At 39.8% G+C, this 22,624-nt stretch overlaps 1 protein-coding gene across 1 annotated transcript in view; it reads right to left on the reverse strand.

Annotated features, from left to right (window-relative positions):
* Positions 1 to 22,624, reverse strand: part of MGAT4A (mannosyl (alpha-1,3-)-glycoprotein beta-1,4-N-acetylglucosaminyltransferase, isozyme A) — a 46,129-nt gene that overhangs the window by 5,401 nt on the left and 18,104 nt on the right. The window contains exons 6-10 of the mRNA XM_010147555.1: positions 22,273 to 22,348; positions 20,863 to 20,977; positions 12,308 to 12,438; positions 11,543 to 11,650; positions 10,984 to 11,177 (exon numbers count right to left, since the gene is read on the reverse strand). Coding sequence (XP_010145857.1) covers positions 10,984 to 11,177; positions 11,543 to 11,650; positions 12,308 to 12,438; positions 20,863 to 20,977; positions 22,273 to 22,348 — 624 coding nt within the window. The remainder of the gene's footprint in view (positions 1 to 10,983; positions 11,178 to 11,542; positions 11,651 to 12,307; positions 12,439 to 20,862; positions 20,978 to 22,272; positions 22,349 to 22,624) is intronic.

Here is a 22,624-nt window from a genome sequence, read left to right on the forward strand (position 1 = left end):
GGAGGTAGTACTCCAGGGGGGGTCTCACAAGAGCAGAACAGAGGGGCAGAATCCCCCCCCCTCGACCTGCTGGCCACACTTCTCCTTCCCTAATGGAAAGGGCTTGCAAGTTTTGCATTTTTAACGAGTAGTTGGGCAATGTTTTACTTAGAAAAGTAGTTTCCATAATCTGATCTTGACACGTTGCACCATAAAAAGCAACCAGCACAGCAGCCACTGTTGCCTGGCAGGCACTGGTATCACCTCCCGAAGCAGGAGCCCTGCCTGCCCTCTCCCCATTGCTCCCCACTAAGCATCGCCCTCTCCTTGCGCCCGCAGGATGAACTCTGCAGATCCATTCTGAACCAGTTCTGGGAACCCATCCAAGTCAATGTTTTGCCAGGCCAGCTCTCCGCTCCCGTTCATCACCAAGTCTCATTAAGGACTGAGCCAGCAATTCCCAACCCATATCTACACCCTTAACATCATCTGAATTCAAACTTCTGTTCCAAAAATGGATTTTTCTTTTTGAAACAAAAGCAGGTATTTTTGACTGACACACACAGAAAAGGATTTTTTTTCAACAACAGTAAGAAGTTCCCATTACCCTAATTCAGTTGTGCATTTAATTTTTTTTAAATAGGACAGTGGTTTTGATGTTTTTTGTATCAAAACCATCCCAACACGTACCAAGCAGCAAAGTGCAAGTGTTCCAATTCTAGGGTCCCATTCTGAAACAGCTTTGGCAGTACCATGCATGTGTAGATAACGTTACAAAAGACACAGTTTAATTCCCCCTTCCTTACATAACACAAGCTTCACATTCTTTTGAATATATATTATGTAAACAAGTAACAATATTTTTTACCACTAGGTGGTATCAATGCTTGAAAAATTGTTGATTACTTACCCTTTTTTCCAGTGGGCCACACAGTCTATTCAGATCACTGTCAAAAAGCCACCTAGATACTACACCTACTCAGATGCCACTTTTAACAAGCCTATTTTACTTTTGATACGTTTAAATGCCTATGTGTAAAAAAAATTAAAATAATCCACACACTTCAAACCTTTCTTCACTTGGAACTTGGAGAAATTAACATTAAGCACCGTCTTCGACATTAAATACATCACCAGCAAGGGGCAAAATTAGTTCAGAAATTATCACTTGATTAAAATTACAAACATTAGTTCAATTTGCAATTTATTAAGACAGAATTAGACATGTAGATTCCAGCTTGTCTTTTATCTGATACGTCTGAAGGCAGATAAGTACTCGCCATTAATCCAGACTCCCTAGCTACAAGACAAGTAGAAGAAAACAGAACGCTCTGACCCTGGCTTAGAAATGTCTGCGCTCCCAAAATTACAGAAGTAATTAAAAAAAAAAAAACCTCAAACCACCACAGGCACGCACACGTATATAGCGTTTCTTTTATCAAGGCTCAGAACAGGAGTGAATCCACAGGCTGACATACGAAAGCTACGCTGCATTTCTAGTGCGCTGGCTTTGGCAGGACCGCGCAGACCGAGCTGCAAAACAAAACCGGACTCTGTGAGCTTCCGCATCGTACGTGCTTCAAGAAAAATCATTGCCCTGCTGTAGCGTGATGTAAAGGTTAGTCAGTTCTAAGGTACATGGGGGACCTCAAGCATCCACAGCTCTTCCAAGAAAAATCTAGTGACTTTTTCTAAGCACGAGTGAAACCACAAAACCCCAAGGACGTAATTAATTATCCCTTCTAGGAAGACGCCTTTCTTGCACGTAAGGCAAAACACTTGGCAAAGCTGACCAGAAGACTAACATTATATCCTGCTGCCTTCTGACCTACCAGATCGAACTTGCCATCCTTCAGCCTGTCAGATATCCCAGTCGTTACTGGGAATTCTTCTCTTGAAAACACTGAAGATTCTGAGACTTAATTTAAAAAGCAGGTGATCAAACCCTCCCATCTCCGGTGCCGCCGTCACACACTCCAACCAAACCACAGACAGAGCTTTTTCTCGGTGATTTCTTGCTCACCAACCTTATTTCTGAGAAGACACACCTCAAAAGCCACAAAGAGATTCCTGTGATCACTGTGCTGCTCTCAACGAGTGCTAACGGGTTTGGGGTGTCTGGGTGGGGTTTTTTGGGGGAAAGTGGTGGTGGCAAGGGGTTGGTTTGTTTGTGGGTTGTTTGGGTGGGGTGGGTTTTTGGTTTAGGGGTGGGGTTTTTTGTTAGGTGGGGTGGGAGTATATATATTTGGGTTTTGTTAGTTTAAAACAACCCTGCAGCCATACAACCACAGCAAACCATTTCTCCTACTGTGCCACCGACTTTTGAAGCCCAAGCAGGGTTTCCACCCTCAGCAGTTATCACTCCATCAGGGCAACACACTCAAGAGTTGGCACAACTCCAAAACAATTAATGGAAGTAATTAATAAAATCTGACTTCCATGTAATCAAACCCGCTTTCCTAGTATGTTTCCTACAGCTATCTGTCTACCCATATGCACACGCGTGTAGAGCGCATGCGTATGTCACATCTTCTGTGACATTATGTTTAGAAAGGAAGGGGTATTTTTATATCTGAGCCTTGCTTGAACAGTTGACAGATTAACACCCACCTAGTCATAAAAAGCCACACAGATTCAAAACAGAAGTATAAATACACACATACAGTTCACATCCATGAGGAATCTTTTGCTTCAAAATAAAGTTAATGAATTAGAATGTGAAATGAAATTTAATTTACAAACAAACAGATGTTCTACAGCTTCTAAAATAAGTATCATTAGCTATTCTTTTGTAAAACTTACCTTCCTGACATACTGATAAATCAGAAGCTTTCAAGGCTTTCAGACTATGACAGGTGTTTCTCCATACAGACACTGAAAGACTCGGAAGTAGCTGTGCTTTTGGCTGCTAAGTTACTCTGACATCTGTCCTGGGATTTAAACGTGGCAGTCCATGTAAAGAGCAAAAACATGCTTTTTCTTCCTAGTTAACTGACACTTTTCTTAGGATGGAAACACTAAAATATCCTTGTCTACCTGCTGCTTAAACATAACACCTTCTGAACCATTCTTTCAAATTAAAATTCTGAAAGCCATAGACCTCTAAATACAGTAATCCCAAACGCATACAAATTCACCTGAAGTTAGAAATACTACTATTACTATATAGAACATTATTTCACAGCTGTTTTTTTAATTACAACACACAAACATGGACACTTCTGGACATTCTTGACAGCAGCCAAAGACAAACAACTAACAAATGAAATACTAATACCTCTAAATCTTGGAGAACCTCTTCCTCTGACAGCATCTTTATCAGGAGTCACGGGTCAAAGATAATAACCAGCTACTGTACATATTCAAGAACAGAGACAACCTCCTCTATGCCCCAAGTTACTAAATGTATGAACAAACTTACACGCTGCTCATGACCTCAATGTAGTGTGAGAGTAAAAGAGGATGCTAAACATTAACCCCTCATGGGACATAAAAAAATTACACAAAATTTTAAGTTTTAAAAAAAAAACCAAACCACACAAACAACAAACAACAAAATGGAGAAAAAAAAAATCTGCAAAGAAAACTTCAGTTTTCATATTCCGTGACTTGAATATTTACCCAAGATGAGGGTTTGTCTTCTTGCCATGGAGCTAGATAGTCCTAGCTCCGCCAGCTAGAGGGAGGAAAAAACCCTCAAACCCAGCAATAAGGTGAAACGAGTATTCATACGCATCTTACCACACAAAGAAGCACAGTTATCATTAATATACCCAGGGAAGGTATCACTGGCTTGCCAATGCAGTCGGCTGCTGAGGTGCTTGAAAAGCCTACACTCCGATTCAGAACTCCCCCACGAGTGAGCACCCGCAAAGATTCTCATCTTTTGTAACATCCCCCAGGAGATGTGTATAAATTAATATAAATATTACTAATCTGCACTGTTAGTTTTAATAATCTTCTTTGAATAGCTAAACTTTTCCATCCCCTCTACTTACAGCACAAAAAAAATCCCACCTGCACACACCTCTTTACCCTCCTTCTATTTTGCTTATGAAGAGAATGTACCTTGACTTCCTCTCACATCGAATCATATTTAGGCCCAGAAAACTGTTATTCTATTACCTAAATTGTTTTCCTTTAGGCATAAAAAAATATCATTTTTACTGTCTTTTATACTTTATTTAAACAAATAGAGGTGCAAGTCATCCTTTTTATATGTAGCAAGTGTGATTCTATGCATTTTCTGATTTTTAATTGCTTGACAAAATAGAACAGAGCACACAGCAACTTTATCACTAAATCATGGCAAGCTTTATAAAAGGAAATAATACACAAAAATTCTTTAAGAAGCACAGTTCACATCCACTGGCAATATATTTGGGGTTTCTTTTGAAGGAAACAAAAGCCTTACCTCACTTGATGCTAAGGACAAACATTCTAAGACACTATTTATGATGGCAGGCTTCTGTGCTCTGTAAACATCAAACCAAATTCCTTTCTCTACGTATCCTCCTTACGCCTCTTTTTAACAATCTGATATATTTTAGTATATCCCATTTTCAGAAAAGGAAAAAAGGTAGGAAGGCAGAGAGGAAATGTTTCCTTCCTTCCATATTTGAGCCAATTATCCATAGCAACACGCAGCATAACAGTTTTTAATTCTGCACAGCATGAATTTCTATAAAAGCAACATTCAGTCAGCAAATTTTTGGCTCTCTACAGATGCCGTCATCCGCTGAAAGAGTCATTACTCACCACTTCTATCCAGGATTTTTGATCACTGGATGCAAATGTGGTAACAGAAATCTAATCTACCTCCTCACTGTCATTTTCCCAGAATCCTCATTAGGAAATGTTATTTCACTGTCACTGGAAACCAGCAGTAACCATGCATTATTTCCTTGTGCAAAACAGAAACGGAAGATGAATAGTTTCTTTTCCCTCTCTCAAGCTCAATTTCTTCTCCTGTCCTTTATGCCTCTTACTCGTTCTTTTGCAAAAATTGCTTTTACTTCCAAGAGCTTAATTCCTCAAGTCTATATGTACACCCACCAAGTACTCACAACAGGTGAGCAATCTAATGGGAGCTTTCCTATCTTCTTGTTACAGCTCCCATTTAAAAACACAAGCAATGCACCACAAAAGAAATAACCAAAGGTAGGTTTACCCCATGAACCCCATGCAATATGCCTGGAAAGATTTCCTTTCCTCTGGCAAAACCAGCCAGTCTAAATGTCCATATATAAACTGGGCTGCATGTTTGAGAGCTGCAAGGGATAATTCCCCGTTCTCACAGAAGTGCTGAACCAGCACACCAGGAGGAGATAACTTTGTCATGTTTGTCAAAGGACCACAGAGTAGCCTGACTGAAGGGGTGATGGGGATTTTGGGGAAGCGTTCCGAGTATTCTATTGTCCAACACACACCCAAGAGTTTAATTTTCTCACACCACTTTAAAAGTCCACCTAAATCTTTGGATAAGGTTACCCATACCATTTCCTAACTCTCTTGAACTGAGCAGTATGTGTAGAAGGCATTTAGCTGGTAGGAAAATCTCCTCATTCCCAGGATTACTCTTCCCTGCCGTTTCCCAGTGAGGACTGTGAGATCAGCCTTCTAAACCTGCACTGTGCTCTCTGCAGTATACACACATCAACTGCAATAGGAAAGGGTTTGACATTAAATTAATTTTAACTAATTATAATTTTTAGGTTTGGAGGTGGTTTGCCTTTTTGTTTTGTTTTGTTTTGCAGTTGGGGCTTTTTTGTTTGGTTGATGTTTGGGGGTTTATTGTTGTTCATGTTTTAAGAGAAGGGCTGTTCTCTGTCCTAAAATCTCTGCTCTTAAAGGAATTTACTTAATTTTCCACCACACGAATATTAGTTAAAAAACCCCTTATTTTCTTTTGCAAGGCTATTTCTGCTAATTTTTAATCCACTGAAATGTAGAAAGGCTTTGGGCTTGGTTGGTTGTTTTTTTTAACATGCACATGTACACACGTAAACATTTTTTTTCTCCTAGCTTATTTCTCCAGAAGCACACAACTCCATTCGGTTTTCCTAAACACAGACATCTGCCACCATCTGAGATGGGTTTTGAGACCCACTTGGGTCTGATCCCAGACTGGCAAGGTGCGTTGATGACATCTCTGGGACTCAAGCCCTTCTGGAAATCAGGCAAAGTCTTTTAGGGTGTCTCTCAAGTGGCATTAGACATCTAACATTCAGGCAACAGCGTTAAGCCTCCAAGATTTCTGACAGTGAGCTGAAACCCAGGAACGATGCCAAATACACAAATCTTGAATGTAACTGCCATTAAGGAAGAAGCAGCATGCCCTTGGCTCAGGCAGCTTTTCTCTTCTGTCTCTGATCCATACTTTGGGGTATTTTTCTCTTTCTTTTCATATGAAGTTCTCGCCTCATTGTTACGGGCAGAGTTCCATGCCCGGAGCAAACAGCATCGGTGTCTGGGAGCCTGCCTGCCAAGTCTCCACTGCTGTCAGTGCATCCATTTGAGGATGTTCTACTCATTAGTAGAGAAGCTTATGTAAACACAGAAGCCAAGTCCTCAAATTCTCTCTTTCATACACACTAAAAATATTATCCCGCCTGAAGTATAGTGACAAACACCAAAGCTTTTTAAAATAATAAATGTAGATACTTTCAAATACTTCCTATCAACTGCCACCACCATTAAAGCTTAATAAAATGATGTTCAGCCTTAATAACCTCTATCTTCAAAATCAGAACAAAGATTATTTCTAAATGATACCACGTGCGTGCGTGTTACTTCAGCTGACGTCGCCCAGGAAAGGTTCAGTGTATTGCATCGCGCTGAGGGAGAGTTTCTAGGCTGAGCAGTGATTACAAACAAAGAGCAGCGTATGCATCAGTCGAGTTTTTTTTGGGGGGGTTTTGTTTTTTTTTTTTTTTTTACTGTTTTGCACTGGATCTCTCCCTACCCACAGGAAGACTTGCATCCCATGTGATGGATAATTACATTTTAGATCCATGCATGACCAACTGCTAGGATACTTTTTTTGTTTTTTTGGTAACTTTGTTTTTACTTAAAGAAATTAAATTCCTTTCAAGTTTTCATTGCTAGAGAACCTGTTTTAAAAGCTGTGTTTATTTTCTTCACAATGAAGTGGCAGAAGTAACAGGCAAGCAAATTTTTATGCAAGTATTTTTCAGCACAGTAATTTCAAAGCAGACAAAGTAATGTAGATGTTTAGTTACTGGAAGCCCAACCAAAATACTCTTTACACTCAACAGATTGATTGTCCAGCTTGAATAGTCAAATATGTATTCCTTGCATGTGTGGGAATTCTATGTTGTGAGAAGATGCCACAGGAAATACATGCCAGGTTAACATCACATGTTCCTAGAGATGCCAGGGTCAACAACATGGAAAATTAGATGATTAGCCTCAAACACTGCACATCCAGTATCTGTAGGGAAGACTCTGAAACTTAGGCACTCAAAAAAGAGAGATGGTTACGATGATGATGGGCATCAGCATCACTTAAGTGCTGCTTAAATCAGGATCATGTTCAAAATTTATTACGTCTGTTCAAGATACTCATGCACCAATATTTCAGAACTTCTTACATACAAAACAAAAATCCCTCAAACAAAGCAATGTCTAAAGTCAAAAGCTCTTCCCCATGAGCTGCTCAGGTACAACATTCCTCACTGACTCCTCTGAAGATAGAAAGTAACAAGTAAATAGTATCCTGAATCAGTTATTTATAGTGAAGAAAATGAATTTACGTTGAGTACTACCATTAAAATAGTAATAATGTATGCTTCATAAAGAAACTTAAATAAAACTGTCAGTTTCAATAACTAAATGTGTGCGTGGAACAACAGCGTACATACCAAAATAGCAATGTGGATTTCAATAATTACATAACCACCTAAGGGAACAGAAATGCAGTATTTCTTATCTTTTCAATGTAGGCTGTTTTGAGCCTTTAGAAAACAGTCCATCCATTTATCTAAAAAAGACCCCACAACCAACAAGCCAAAACCAAACCACACCTTCAACGCTACTGTGCGATTTGCTTTTAAGAGGAGAGTCAATGGATCTATTTTCTTTCTCATGGATTTGCAATTGAAAGAGGATTATCTACCTTTTCATTGCAAAAATAGGAATGAGATCCCAGCTTACTGTTAAGGGCCCTGTGTTGTGGCTGGAGATTCTTTTCTTGGAAAAACCCTAAAAAGGTTCAGTACAAGAACTGCTACTAAAATGAGCATTAGACAATTTCAATTTACACATCCCTGTTCTCCAGGTGTGGTCTAGAAGAAGCACCGTCGATTTGACTGTTTCAGGATTCAGCAGGGATCTGCCAATCAGGTCTTGCACAAAACAGCCACAGATGTTACCACCTGCTCAAAGTGAGCTCAGTTCTTGCCTTAAACTGTTAAGAGATCCTTGCCAGTGTTATCCCTGACAATATTTCATTTTTGAGATCTGAGAATATTTGAAGACTTAATGAAAGCTAACTACTGAACTTCTATACTCAACAGAAAATTTAAATTCAGATCAGCAAAACATTTGGCATGGAAAAATAAGCTATAGGAACAAGTTCGTGCTCTGTCACAGCTTAACAGACCTGCCATTCAGAGTCGTGGTCAATATTTCCATTAGAAAACTTGTTTTTCAAGATTTACTATGGGAGTTATTATGCAGCTACGCCTCAAACTGACTTGGCAGAAGAAGTTTTCTGTAAATTCAAAGAGCTTTTTTATTACTTGGAAAAAAAAAAAAAATCCTGTTGCATCCCTTCACAAACACAGGATGGCTTTCAAAAGCCATTTTCATTAATTCCCAGAGTCAGATCTATCTCCCCACCAGGTAAGTCTTCCTAATGCTCGGTTCATTCTCCGTTTTCTGTGTTTCGACCCCCAAGTCACACAGTTTTATTTTCTGACTGCCTCAGCAAGCATCCTTGAAATACCAGGAAATATCATTGCTTTGCTTGACTTTCACCTAACAAAGCCTGCTGCTTATGCAGTCAACAAACAAAACCAAGTCCCCAACAATTTGATATCACATCATCTGTAGCCCTAATCAGCCATTGACTTCAGAAAGGCACAATACCGGATTTTGGAGGACACTCTGGCAATAGAGGCTAAAATCATAATCAACTTACAAATGGCTTACAATGACAACTCACAGTGTTAAAATTAAGTCTGAACAGGTAGCACCATTCTAATTGGTGGACTTCATTTGAGGAAGCAACAGAACACAAGATATTCCCTTTCTTCTAAAACTAAAATGCATTTCTTCAAGAAACAGAACCAAAAAAAACCCTCATATGATCCTCTACTGCTGGGACTGTTCTTAATACAGCAGGTAGACAGAAGGCCTAGCTACAGTTTTCCAGGACACAGTAATGAACACCGTCTTCCCACCTTTTGCGCAGATAATTAGTACTTACTTTTTCCCCCAGTTCTCTCACCATAAAGGTAATAAATATCAAAAAATATTTTCTTCAGACCTGTGCATGCCATTTTTTAAATACACTGCTCGCCTGCGACACTTGCTAGCAACACTTTTCAAAATTGCTGTTGTGCATTTGACTCATCCTAATCTACCCAAGATCAACATCTGCTGTTTAGTTACCCCATTCATAACATAGACACATATAACTCGTAAAAACAAACAAACAAAAAAACAAATGCACAAATTGGACAATGCTTACTTCGTATTTGATCAGAAGAGAAATCAGTGAATTCACACATCTGAGTTGAAAAACATGTATTTTTTTAAACCCTTGGCACAGGACAAAAAAAGATTTTGCCTTTAATCCAAGGAGATGTGGCTGTCATATACCTCAAGACGTGCATCTTGGAAAGCCAACCAGGAAAGTCTTTAAAGCACAGAAATCAACTGAAAAGAGTAATCTGACATCTGAAACGACAAACTTGAGTTTCACAGGTCAGACTAGTTTGGAACAACGTAGTAACAAGGAAACTACTGATCCTCACTGTTGTGCTAAGCCAAGGTGAAGACTTAGCCTTTGATTACATACCAAGGCACAGAAGTTGACTAATTGGATTCAGTTCAGGACTGCAAAAAGAGCTGCTTCACAAGAAAAGCATCCAGTCAAATTGATCCAAAGAGACTGCTCTCCTGGACTACAGGTACTGGCCTCAAAAAAACCCATGATGTATGTGAAGGAGAAAAGGAATCCACTAACACAGCAACACTTAGACACTAAATAAATAATTTCTTTTATAAGTCTTGGACTACTATGTTGGCAAGCCAGTAAAAAGCAAAGCAGCAAGCCTGAATAAAACTAAAGGATGACTACAGTCTAAAGCGCAAACTCTATTATCCTTACTTTATCTGACTAGTAGCTAAAAAGAAGTCACCTTTAGTCCTCTAATAAATCACAGGCAGTTGTATTTCACCCTCTCCCCTGCACTTTTTTTTTCTTTTAACTTCAATTTTTTTAAATAGGTCAACTTGGAGTCTTAGCACGGTGACTTTTTTCAAGCCCTAAAGCTACATCTAAAAAACATTACCCTTCAGAGTTCCCAGCTTTCAGGTCTGGGGACATCGTGATATTCTCCAGCAAGATTTCTGATCTGGACAATCAAGGGACCGAGGCTGCAGGGCACAACATACTGTACCGCACATCATGATGTACAATTGCTCTGTAATTAGAAGCAGACCAACCAAATACAAATAGAATCCAATTGGCTTCTTTCACATTCTCTTATAAACTGCCAGAGAAGCACTGGGTTTGAATTGCATCTATAAAAGTCTCTGGACTGAATAAAATTAAAAAGAAAAAAATGAGCAAGACAAAATTTACAGTAGTAAAAGAATTAGAGGGAAGATACTAACCACCATCATTTCTGCTGAACTCCAAAGACCCTACGCCATTTCACTTTAGTTTATAATGAGAGCCCCGGATTCTATCTTCAAGCATTCCTGGTGAACAACCAGCTATAAATATGAGACCAAAGGCAAATAATTACTCACCTTTCCACATTGACTGGCTTGTCAAATTTAAATAGAATATAATCCCCAGCAACCGGTGTGACAGCCCAGAAGAAGTCTTCCCCTACATAGGTTTTTTCTAGCGTATGCCCTTGGTAGACTTTTAAAGATGTTGAAACCTCTGCAGGTGGATTCACATGGATTTTATGCAGTAAGGGTTTCAGGAAGTCTTTGTCCTAATTGAAAGACAGACAAACATCATGCTGGTCAGATAATCTGTTTTATTGTGTTCTTTTCCCACTTAAAAACAAGTAAGTGCATAAAACTGAAAATTAATGCATTACTCATTTTTGGGTGTATCAGATCTTGTACTGATTAATAAGATGAACATGTCATTAAAGGAAAAAAAATAGAAAAAATTCACTAGCAAAGATCTACAAAAGTAAACTGATTAGCACTTCTTATACTTGACAGTGGCCAGTTTAAATCAGATTTCATTACAAATGGAATAACATACAACATGCTTGAAAATGCCAGACAAAAAGAAAGTTTTTAGTTCATCAGCCTGCTCTGGAAAGGAATGAAAATTTTAGCTACTAACTGTGAGTTTCTGGATCTTCCCTGCTAGAGAGGAGTGGAGGCCAACATGCTGGAAAAGAGAAGGTCTGAAGCGTATCCGTAGGTTAGATTTCTGCCGATCACAATGTTTCTGAAATGAGGGAAGGGAACAAAGGGGTTAAAAAAAAAAAAACCAACGAAAAAAACCCCACCAAACCACACATTAGTAAAACCAACACAACGTTGCTAAGTTTTTACTGCAAGTATGTGATGTTACATGAACCAAAAAGACTCAACAAGAACCCAGGCCTATTTATCCAGTGTTCTTGTTTTAATTTCAGAAATCTACCAAGACTGCTGTGCAAATAAAACACTATTCAAGGTTCTTGCACAGAACCCATTTATTCATTCTTTCAGCAAGGGTGCTACTCGAGAAATGAAGGACCAAATTCCAAAGTTTATTCCCCATTCGGTACCTTCTGACTGCTCTCCAAGCAGCAGCATTCTGCAGCACCTCAGTGGGGGTTATGCAAATGAGTTTATTTTTAGGACTTATACACACACAAGCTAACTAGACTCTTGCTTTCATCCTACCGTGTCCATCTCCAAAATCTGAAACAACAACAGTAATAATGCTTTCAAGAACTGTCTCTCTGAAGTTCTTTTTGACATTAAAATTTTGGTGGGAAGATTCTTTCAGGACACACAGTAACCATAATACAGAGTATGCCAGCCTCCAGCTCACCAAAGCCAACTCATTCACCACCAGAAAAATATTTCAAAAGCTTTATTATAAAAACAAACTTACAGCATCTTTCTCAGGGTTACACACTTTCACCCAGAGGATATGGTCCAGGAGCCAATCAATAGGTTTCTCCTTATAAAACATAAATATGAACTCTACAATAAGAGTGATATCTGGAGACTGGAACATTTTACCTGTGATGACATTAAGAATAATTGGAGTTATTTTAGATTAAAGATAACATGGTCTTTTGAAATCAGTTAGACAATAGATGGTAAGTTTGTGCCAAGGCTAGAAATGGTAGCAATGAACAACCTGAAATCTCCATGTTATTAAAAGCTACATAGCTTTCAGCTATGCGAAACTAAATAAAACCACCACTCAAACAAGAACTCATTGTACTGCACCTTGGTGTTAGCAAAATACTCAATGTATACTGCAACACAGTCTCCTAAAAAACAGAAATTGTCAATCTGCAAAAACAGAGTTACGGATTCATGTCTATTATTCTCTATGTCACATGTAAACTTCAAGCACCGGAGACAAGGAGCTGTGATGAGTGTTATCTGCCTAGTCACACAATTTCAGCTTTTTCAGGTATGAAATAGCAGAGATGGAACACCTACCACTAACTCCATATTCTCCTCTATAGAAAATCAAAAAAGAAGAAGGAACCCACTAGAACATAACCGGACACAACACAACATAAAAGAAGAGACATCACATAGCAGCGACCAGAGTTTTTTCTGCAATGTGTAGGCCATGAGCAAGCTCATGCTGAGGGTATTTTGCACTAGCCCGACTCTCAGCAGTCAACTGCCCAGTAGAAAATATACGCGCCTCCCACAAACACCAACCGTAAGTACTGCCATGACTTTGGGGCTTCCAAGACAGCACAGTGCCTGGTCCAGTACAGATGGACTTCTGGGTGGCACTGGGCTGCAGGATTCTTGGGAATCCTGGGATCTGTGAGGTTTAAGGAGGCCTTGGCAAAAGAAGGAAACTCGCTGTTGGTGAAGAAAGTCTATTTACTAGTAACTTTTCATGTGGTTGTGGAATACACTTCACTGCCAGTACAAGGTGTCTGAAGAGAAAGGTGGCCAATACGCTAGGAAATTTTGTTAAACTGAATGCAGCACTGAGGAAAGCTGCCTTGTATGAAGACATTGCTACCAGGAGCAACACGTAACCAGGAGTGGGGCAGTATGAGGCTGAAGACAGACTGGCAACAAGTGCTTGTACCAGAGACTGAGTGCCTACTGAACTCCCAAAGGCAGTTCCAGATTTGAGGGCAGATTCAGAAAACACCACCAGGTTTGCAGATGAAGTCTGTCTCTGCTACGCTAGGCTACAGCAGAGGTGGCAAGGGAGAAAGAGATGACGTGACAATGAAACCTCTCAGGAGGACACTAGCTGAAGTGATTCAGTCCTGCAGATGGTGCTGAGGTGTGGGCACTGCTGACAGGCATGGGCTCTTGGGGCACGTGTCCACTGATGGATCAAGAGTCCAACCTCCTCTCCAATACAAGCCTTCTCTCTGCCCACACTTGTTCTGTACAATACTAACACACAGCACTTAGCCATGTGAAATGTTTGGGGTTCTTTTCCACTAGTAATTTCTGAGGCCTTCATAGGCTTTTGAATAACAAGTTCCATAAGTGGTAGAGGTCCTAATACTTTCTCCTTCTACACTTAGGAAGAACAACTGGAGTAGACATTAAGAGGTTCCTCTCTGAGGTGGCAAAAACATTTCCCACACTCACCAGAAAATTGGATTTGGTTCTCATCCACAAGAGGACAAAAATCTTTGGAAAGGCCACTAGGGAGCTGTATAGGCTAGTCTGGATGACAAACACGTAGGGAACAATGTTTTGTATGAAGCTTAAAAACTATCAGCAGTGACCACCCCACTTGAGCAGGTGGTTGAGTAGAAATAAAGAAATGGTGCAAGCAGTCTACCTTATTTAGCCATTAAGGAGGACGTTCACATTTAGATAAACAGAAGAGAGGATATAGCTGAAGTATCACCATGTACCAGTACTACACAAAAGGTAAAAAGATATCTAGTCTTAAATGATTAGGAACATACACTTCCACTGTGAATGTACATATGGACTACCACTCAGAGCCAGATATTTACTTTTCTTCTGAGGCTCACTAACATCTGTAATTCATAGAAGATTATCACAAGGCAGCATTTAAAAAAAAAAAAAAAAAAACCACAAAAAAAAAAAACCAAAAAAACACCCCACACACCACACCAAGGAGCTGGGAGTTCAAATCCTTGTTGTAACAGGGATGGAAAATATCTCTACTGAAACAGGTTATTGAGCCTGGCATATTATATGATATCTCAGAGTAGATACAGGATGCCAGGTTGATTAGCAACAAGGATTTTTTTAAGGGAAAGCATCGAAGTTGCAAGGGCCCTGTTATGTGTGCTCTGACACTGTCAGGTACGACTCCTGCATCTGGAGATTTGCTTTCAGAATCCCAGGATCTCAAATTGCAAGATCCCCTTCCCCCCCACCACCCCCCCCAAAAGAGGATACATACTTAGGAGATCACCTAAGGGGCCTTGTCCTTTCCAGAAAACAGGTCTGATGCTAACTCATTTCTCTATGGTTTATAGGAAATTGGATAAGAGCATAGCCAATGAAACAATATTTATTTTGGAACTGAGATGAACTTGGAGGGTTCTGAGCAAGGCTACATCATGATGCAGTTCAATAAATATGGAAGAAGGATCTGACAACAGTCCCAATTATTTCATCTGTTGGAATGATTCTGTATTCATAAAGTGGCCATTCACACAGTGGGGTGGGGAAATAAATGTGGTAAGGTGTTAACTGACCTGACGTTGCTAAATCAAAGTTATCCCTTACAAAATCCTTGAATTTGGCTGTTTATAAAGGAAAAACATTGACATTACTTGTAAGTGCTTGTTTCAATAAGGTCCTCAAATAGCCATTTCCATTTGAACTACCTACAACCTGAAGCTCCCATTAAACAAGGCACAGCTCCTACTAAACTAGGGACAACTCCAAACCTTTCTTCTTCCAAGACACAGGAAAGATGTTGTTATTTTTAATTAGCATATTGTTTCTATTTACACATTATATTGTTTTTATATTGTTTAACATTATTTGTGGGAGTAAATATTTAAAAATGGGTAGGAAAATCATATGATTTGTAAAATATTGTGTAAAATATTCATGCAGAATAACAGCTCTTTCAGCTTGTCACACTTCCAACTAAATGGGCTCCTAATTTTCCTGATGATTCATCCTTGCCTACTGCTTTCAATAGCATGGGGCAGGAGAAGAGAAAAATATGTGAAACCCTCATCTAACACCAGCTGAAAAATGGGACTAATCAGATGTTTCTGGGATGTTTATGGGACCAAACCCATCATTTCTAGATGACACCTACTTGCATAGCAAGTGGGCCTTTCCACGTGGTGTCAGAAAGCTGCACAATACCATGCAACTCAGAAGACAAACATCCTCACATTATTGCTCCAATGTCAATGGAAGCAGTCTGACCGAAGAGACAATTTATCTTCCTCCAGGAGGTATACGCAGTCATGCTGCTCTGGAATCCTTTTCTTCCTCTGAAGGACAGAGCAATAGAACCACACTGTATTTTTTTTTTCCTTTGACTAGCTCATCTTCTGAAGAGCACAAAAATTTCAGCCTTTAGTAGTCAACTACAATGAAAAGACACTCAAAGACCATGTCACTTAAAACTTAATTGTAGGTAAGGATCCTGTACCTTAACATTCAAATAAGCAAAGGACAAGACGAAAGAGTAGGAATTTACTCTTTTCCCTAATTCAAGTTTTTCTAGTTTTCCCTAAAATAGAAACAGGATGTCAACATATTATTTACGTCCACATGGCAAAGTTGTACAGGCCCCGAGGCACTTTCCTCTGGGCCTAGATTGGCATAATACTGTCAACCATGAAGTCAACCACCCCTGACTCGGGGAATAATCTAGTTAACGTGGCAATGTCACAGACCACACACACTGGTGAGTGGGGGAACCCACAAGAAACAGACAAAGTAAAACACTGATATATCCAACTGCAACCAGTCAGAATATGCGAGGTAAGCACCAGCTGGCTGTACCTGCACAAGCATCTTCAGACCCAACTGGCCTCTGCACACTAGATTGCCCTGCACTGTGGAAGGGTTCAACAGTGCAGGCAAAGACTTCCCATTTTAATTCATAATGATCACTGAAGCAAAAATGAACAGGCAACACCCGGCTCCTGAAGCCCCTGTCTGCCTTCCGTAAGAAAGGACGGACATCCACGCGCTACCTGCTGAAATGCTGTCACCACCTTCCACAGCCAACTTGGCACAGCTTTGCTCCACCACCAGCACAGCACTGCCATGCATCTATGTCCCTCCTTTTCACCCGGAGAACACTCTTCCTACACCATCAGACACAAGTTTCTGCAGTGAAACCCCTGGTAAAACAAGTCTTCAAAGCTCTGGACCACTGACCACCCACAGTTACTCTTTGTGATGGAAAGCAGCCCAGTACAACTCCTCTTTCACAGCTCCAACACCCCAGCACCTCTGAATCCAAAGCAACCAAGCCCTTGCCTAGCCTCTCCTGAGCAAGGCTAGCAGCAGCAGCTTGGCTTCTCTAGAGCATAGCCATAGCCGAAGAATAAGCAGCAGCATTTGCCAAGGTCCTGCACTCCTGTGGCCTCCCGCACAGCTACATGGGAGGAGGCAAGAGCTGTGAGCCGTGGAGCCAACGAGATGCCATCCAAATCCAGATGAAGTGTTCACGCACTTGGTACAGTGCATGGGAACAGATGTAAATCAAAGAGACTCTGCTGACAAAATTTCAGAGGTTTCAGGTTCTGAGTGCATACAACCTATCCCTGGAAAGAAACTGGAAAATTCCAAGGAGTTAAGACTCAAAAGTAAAATCATGCTCCATAAATCCCTGGAGATTTACAAAGTGTGGAAGACTTTCTCCATATTATTTATCTATATTGACAAAAGTGAGAGCCAGGAATGAAAAAAAATATACTGCGGAACATGTTCTGCTATTTATTATGCCCTTCCAAGACTTCTGATTCTCAGTTCATTTACAATGCTATCCTTAGTGAACTACCCTGGCCCTCTCAGTATTTTGCTGGCAAGTAGAAGACACAGAGTGAAAAAACTTTTTCTCCAATTCTCTGAAGAGCAAATATCTAAATCATTAATTTGCATTCTTCCACATAAGCATCATGTTAAATGTATTCAGTCTACACCAACAATAATTTTATACCTGCAAGCACATATCTTAACTATAGTTGAAGTCTTTCAATGTTTTCCCCTGCTAATGATACGCAAATTACTAGCATTAAAACCAGAACCTCTTTGAAGTTATTTAAATCTCAAATATTTGACTTAATCTACTCTTCCCCAAACTTCAGCTGTCTGGACAGCTTGAGCAAAACTGTCATCAGAACAACTTAGAATAATCAGAACAACAAGCCTTAGAACATCAGGGCACAGTAAGATTCAGAGCAACTGTATAAGACAACCAAAAAGCTGATTTCAGACCGTTTTCCATTAAAAGTTGGTGACAGCTGACATTATAGTTACAGCACAGAGTGTTGGGGATCCTCTGGAAAATGCTTCAGCTTATAGACAGCTGGAAGACAGATCAATATTGCTTATAAAAGCTAGAAGGACTTTCCTATGTTGTGTCAGGGACCTCAGTGCAAACCAGAATCCAGAAGAGCAAAAGATGCATCTTCTTCCACAGAGCTTCTTAGGGAAACAGCATACGTCTCACCCATTATTTATTAGATACTTGACAGCACTTAAGATGATTCTTTCAGTATCAAAAAAAACCCAAAGGAAGCAACTTCTGCTCAGTGGTAGATGTGACAGAATTCTATAATCCTGCTGTCAGCCTAAATAGCTGCATTTGCCACTTCCTCATGTAGTACTTGCATAAATTAGATTTTCAGTTCAGAAATACACTATGACAAAAGACATTTTTACCTTGTAGAATCTGCAAGCTGATCGAGGTTTCCAACCGTTTACAGCCCATCAGCCATACGCCTCTTTCCCAGATTATTTCTAAACCAGCAGCATCTAGGCAATTCAGTACTCTACTTTCTCTCAGACATCTACACATGAAACATCCCCAGTTACAAACAACTACTTTTGCTCTTCTCCACAGGTATCCGCAATACCAAATTGCCATAGTATCAGTTGGCATCAAGATCCATAAAGAGATAGTAGAGATGAGGCAATTCCACATTACTTGCATAAAACCTCTATGCAATATATGGTTATAGCACACCAGTATGTCTCAAAGCCCGAAGTTTTAGTCACTTCGATGAATACTAGTTTTTCTCTCAAACTTAAAAGCAGGCTAGGTAGCTAAATTGGGAGAAAAAAAAATTCTAATTTAATTTTCTAGGTAGAAAAGCAACATTAACATGTGTAGCCATAGCTAAAGGCATCTGAAATTCTACTGATATCATCTAATTAAAAGAAGGCAAGCAAATATGATACAAGGAACAAATAACAGGCATGCAAGCAGCAGGAGCCAACAACTAAATTTAACTATTTTCAGAGCCTACATTAAAACGGAAAGTATAGAACAACAGCTTGAAAATAATTTTAAACAGTTGGGCAGGTGAATTAGCCAAATCTCAGTACTAAGGACTACCTACCCACCCCTTCTGGCTTAGCCACTGTGCCTTCTACAGCAGCACTGATAAAAGGGTGGGAAACACACAAACAGTAAGTGATCTGAAATACATCTCCATGGATGTTAGGACAGTGCATGTCCTAAACTCTAAGTTGGTTTTACATCCATTTTGACATGTCAGTCTTACAAAACTGCAATTTGTAAGTAAGTATGGTCTACCACTTAATTAAGCAAATGTAAAATCAATGTAAGTGACTTCTTTTGCCCAGGAACTTCCTACAGAATTTACATTTAAAGTGCAATTAGGACTGGAGCTAAAACTCTATCCCCAACTAAACCTACAATTTAAGTTTAACTGTTCAAAAGTAGAAACAAAGCCTAATCAGATGCTCCTATTCAACCAGTCTCTGCAGCCACAGAATCAGAGTTGCAAGGGGCTTCCCAGCAGAACTGACGTCTATTGAGGGCCAAAGCTCCGGTAAATTATTTCAACTCATTTCTCTACTATAAGCAGCTCCATTTCCTGTTTTTCCCTCCCACCTCTGAGGCCACAAAACCAGTCCCCTAACTGTTTCAGCAACAGTGCGTCTCTGTCAGTAGCCCAAGGCAACCAAGCAGATCGGTTATGTGGCAGCCAGATAGATGAGGAGACTTCCCTCTGCCCATTTCCTCTCCTCCTCTCCATTGTTTCTGTAGGTTAAACTGGCAGGCAAACCTACACAGTACCATACTGCACCCAAACAAAGCATGTTTAGGAGATAACTACTGGTTTCCTTTCTACTCAGTACACCTCCGAGACCCTGAAGTCAGGGAACTACTGCCTCAGCAGCTCACGGGATGCTGAGCTGGACACAGGATGGTAGTTGCCATCCACAGGGCAAACCCCGAGTCCTACAATCCAGATGTATGCCCACTGTTTGCTAGCAGAATGGGTCACAAAGCTAAAAATGAAGCCCTTCTCTGGAAAAGTAGATCCAAAGAAAAAAAACAAGAGAACAAGAATTTCCAAGAGAAAGAGAACTCGGGACTGCCCTTTCTGTTACATGTCAGATTTTCTTCCTGTTCCAAGCTCAACTTCCAGCCTTTGCATTGGAATCATTTGTGTTGACCACATACAGGAATCTACAGCCTGACTTTGTTTTTAATTTTCCCTCACATATCTCCAGCTTAGTGCTTTTAAACAGATGACACATCACTGCAGTTGTGAAATAGCTTTTCAATTTGTAACAACCCTTCAAAACTTCCTTCATTGCTTTTCTGTTAAGTCTAAATAAAAACATTAGGGTAGGACAGAGTAAATAACCATACAGGAATTTCAGAGCACCCTGGTACAGCCCAAGATGCTGCATTAGCTTCTGTCACTGTTGTCCATCACCAATGACAGACAGATTCTAACACCACCTAAGAGGGAGCAGAGCGCCAAAACTTCTTGATGGAGTAGAAAAGGTGGGGATACAACAGGCCTTGCAACCAAGACAAACTAAAGCCTGCTGATGCTTGGAAATTTTGGCACAAGCACTGACGAGGTTGTTATAGGTGGAGTTAGTTTTCATGCTTTTTTATTTCACTTCAGTCAGTTGTGTTTTAATGAAATGTTTGTTTTAAAAGCAGCTAATTTTAAAATAAGTCATTCCTTGCAGTTTGACTGCTAGTATTTTTCATAATTAACTTTAGGTTATAAAACTGCCCTCTCTTCCAACAGCCTGAGTTTGCCTCAGTCATGTAAACGTATATAAAACAACTGGGAAAAAAGAAAAAAAAAGAAAAAAAAAGAAAAAACACCACACGAGTTAAACCAGAGCTCCTAAAAGCGCTAATGAATTTCTACTTCTTGGTCTATTTCCACTACAAAGACGACAGCTTTGAAGTAAGTTCACTATTAATTCAGAGTCTGAGGACGAATGTGTTCTTTTGAACTACTAAAATGAACGTTTTCTTACCAATGAAACCCAGCTGAGAAAATTCTAGAATCATCCAATCTTCAGAAGCGAGCTGAAGTGCAAAATTTTTTATTGTGCTGAAATAATTCTGCTTGACAACGATGTCATCTTCAAGCTAGAGGAAGGTTACAGTGATAACATAAATAAACAAACACCAGCAAAGCAATAGGAAAAAGTACAGCTAGGAAATACTGATTCATAATATATTGCCAACACTAAGCCATATATTTCTAATGCAAGTGCTGCTGTAAAACCTAGATGCCACAGCCAGGAATAACTATTGTAGGGATCAGAGTCTCTCTGTTTGTGGAGAACTAATCCAGTGTCTTTCTATTGTAAGAATCCACAAACGTATTTCAACTTATTACTTCAGAACACTGCTTTTCTAGCTTCTCTCTTCCGCCAAAAATAATCCATGAAATAATGTTAGACTGACATCAGCAGTAGAACACGTAGACTCTCTGTATGATTTGTACACAAACTTGACTGTTTGCTCATAAACCTAACATCACTGAAATAATTTCTCCTCTGAGACAAGAAGCTAAGAGACACGTTGTCTACAGAGGAGGGATTCATTTCACTGATTTTAGCTGCCCGTCAGAAGAGCAGGTACAGAGTCCAAACTAATCATCTAGCCCAGGCAGCAGAACTGCCAACACAGGGAGCTACAGCCCCTTTAATTCATAGCAAGTGAAGGCACTGCTTTAAGGATCCTGCTTATCCTGTCCTTTCTCCTAGCGCATTCATGCCCTCCCCCTTGTGCTGGCACTAACATTTGTGCGACTGCCTCGTTTCAAAAACGGTCATTGTGCAGCTTCCAGGAGAACCGCGTCTGCAACAGCTCTCTGGCAGCAGGCGGCATAGCTTTGTAAAAACTAGATGAGTGGGGCTTCCTACCCGAAGGACACAGTCTCAAAATCTAAATAAAGATTATAAGCATAGCTATTCACTGTATCCGCAATACCTGTAGGTAAGGCTTCCACGTCAAAGCCACAAGACACAATAGGAACAATTCTGAGCTAAATTAAATTTAAGAAGAATTGCTTAACTCTGTTCTTGAAAGCCTTTTTTAAAAAAGAAAAAAACCCATCAAGTCTAGCAACACATTGAAAACATATCTATACACAACAGTCATATTGAAGTGATGCTGCCTTCCTAAGAAAGTAGAAATGGATTTTATCTTGATTGCCACTCAAAACTATGCTGGTGTTTTTTTCCCCTTGGCCAACTCAATGGTAACTCATCTGTGGTACAATGAAAAAACAGTAGTTAAGCTGTCTGCATTCCCTCAATTTTTTTCTAAGCACATTAAGATAAAACAAGTCACACAGGACAAACTGCTTTCTACTGCAGACAGTGTCCTCCACAAATTATTTCCTCATATACCATAAACAAAGAAGAGAAATTTACCTGAATGTAATAAACCCCCTTTTTCTGGGCATACATCATAAGAAAACAATAATCCAAGTTTTGTTTTGTTCTCCATCTGAAATTAAATTGCAAGCTTAAGAATTACGTTAAAAAGTTATTTCGATACAGCCTGGCAATGAAAAGTAAATCTCACTTTGAAGAATGACGCATATTAGTGAAATGTTAGGACAGCTGTTTCTGGCGTTGTTCCCTTAGGAAATCCTCTGTCTAAAATAAAGGAAAAAAATTTCACCTTACGCTTCAAAACAGATATAAAACTGGTTTTACTTCAATCCAGTTTTGTGAAAACTACTTGATATTTCACTAAAAACATGTGCATTTTAAATGGTAA

The sequence above is a fragment of the Eurypyga helias genome, unplaced genomic scaffold (genome assembly GCF_000690775.1).
Source record: "Eurypyga helias isolate BGI_N326 unplaced genomic scaffold, ASM69077v1 scaffold6222, whole genome shotgun sequence".
Taxonomy (NCBI): Eukaryota; Metazoa; Chordata; class Aves; order Eurypygiformes; family Eurypygidae; genus Eurypyga; species Eurypyga helias.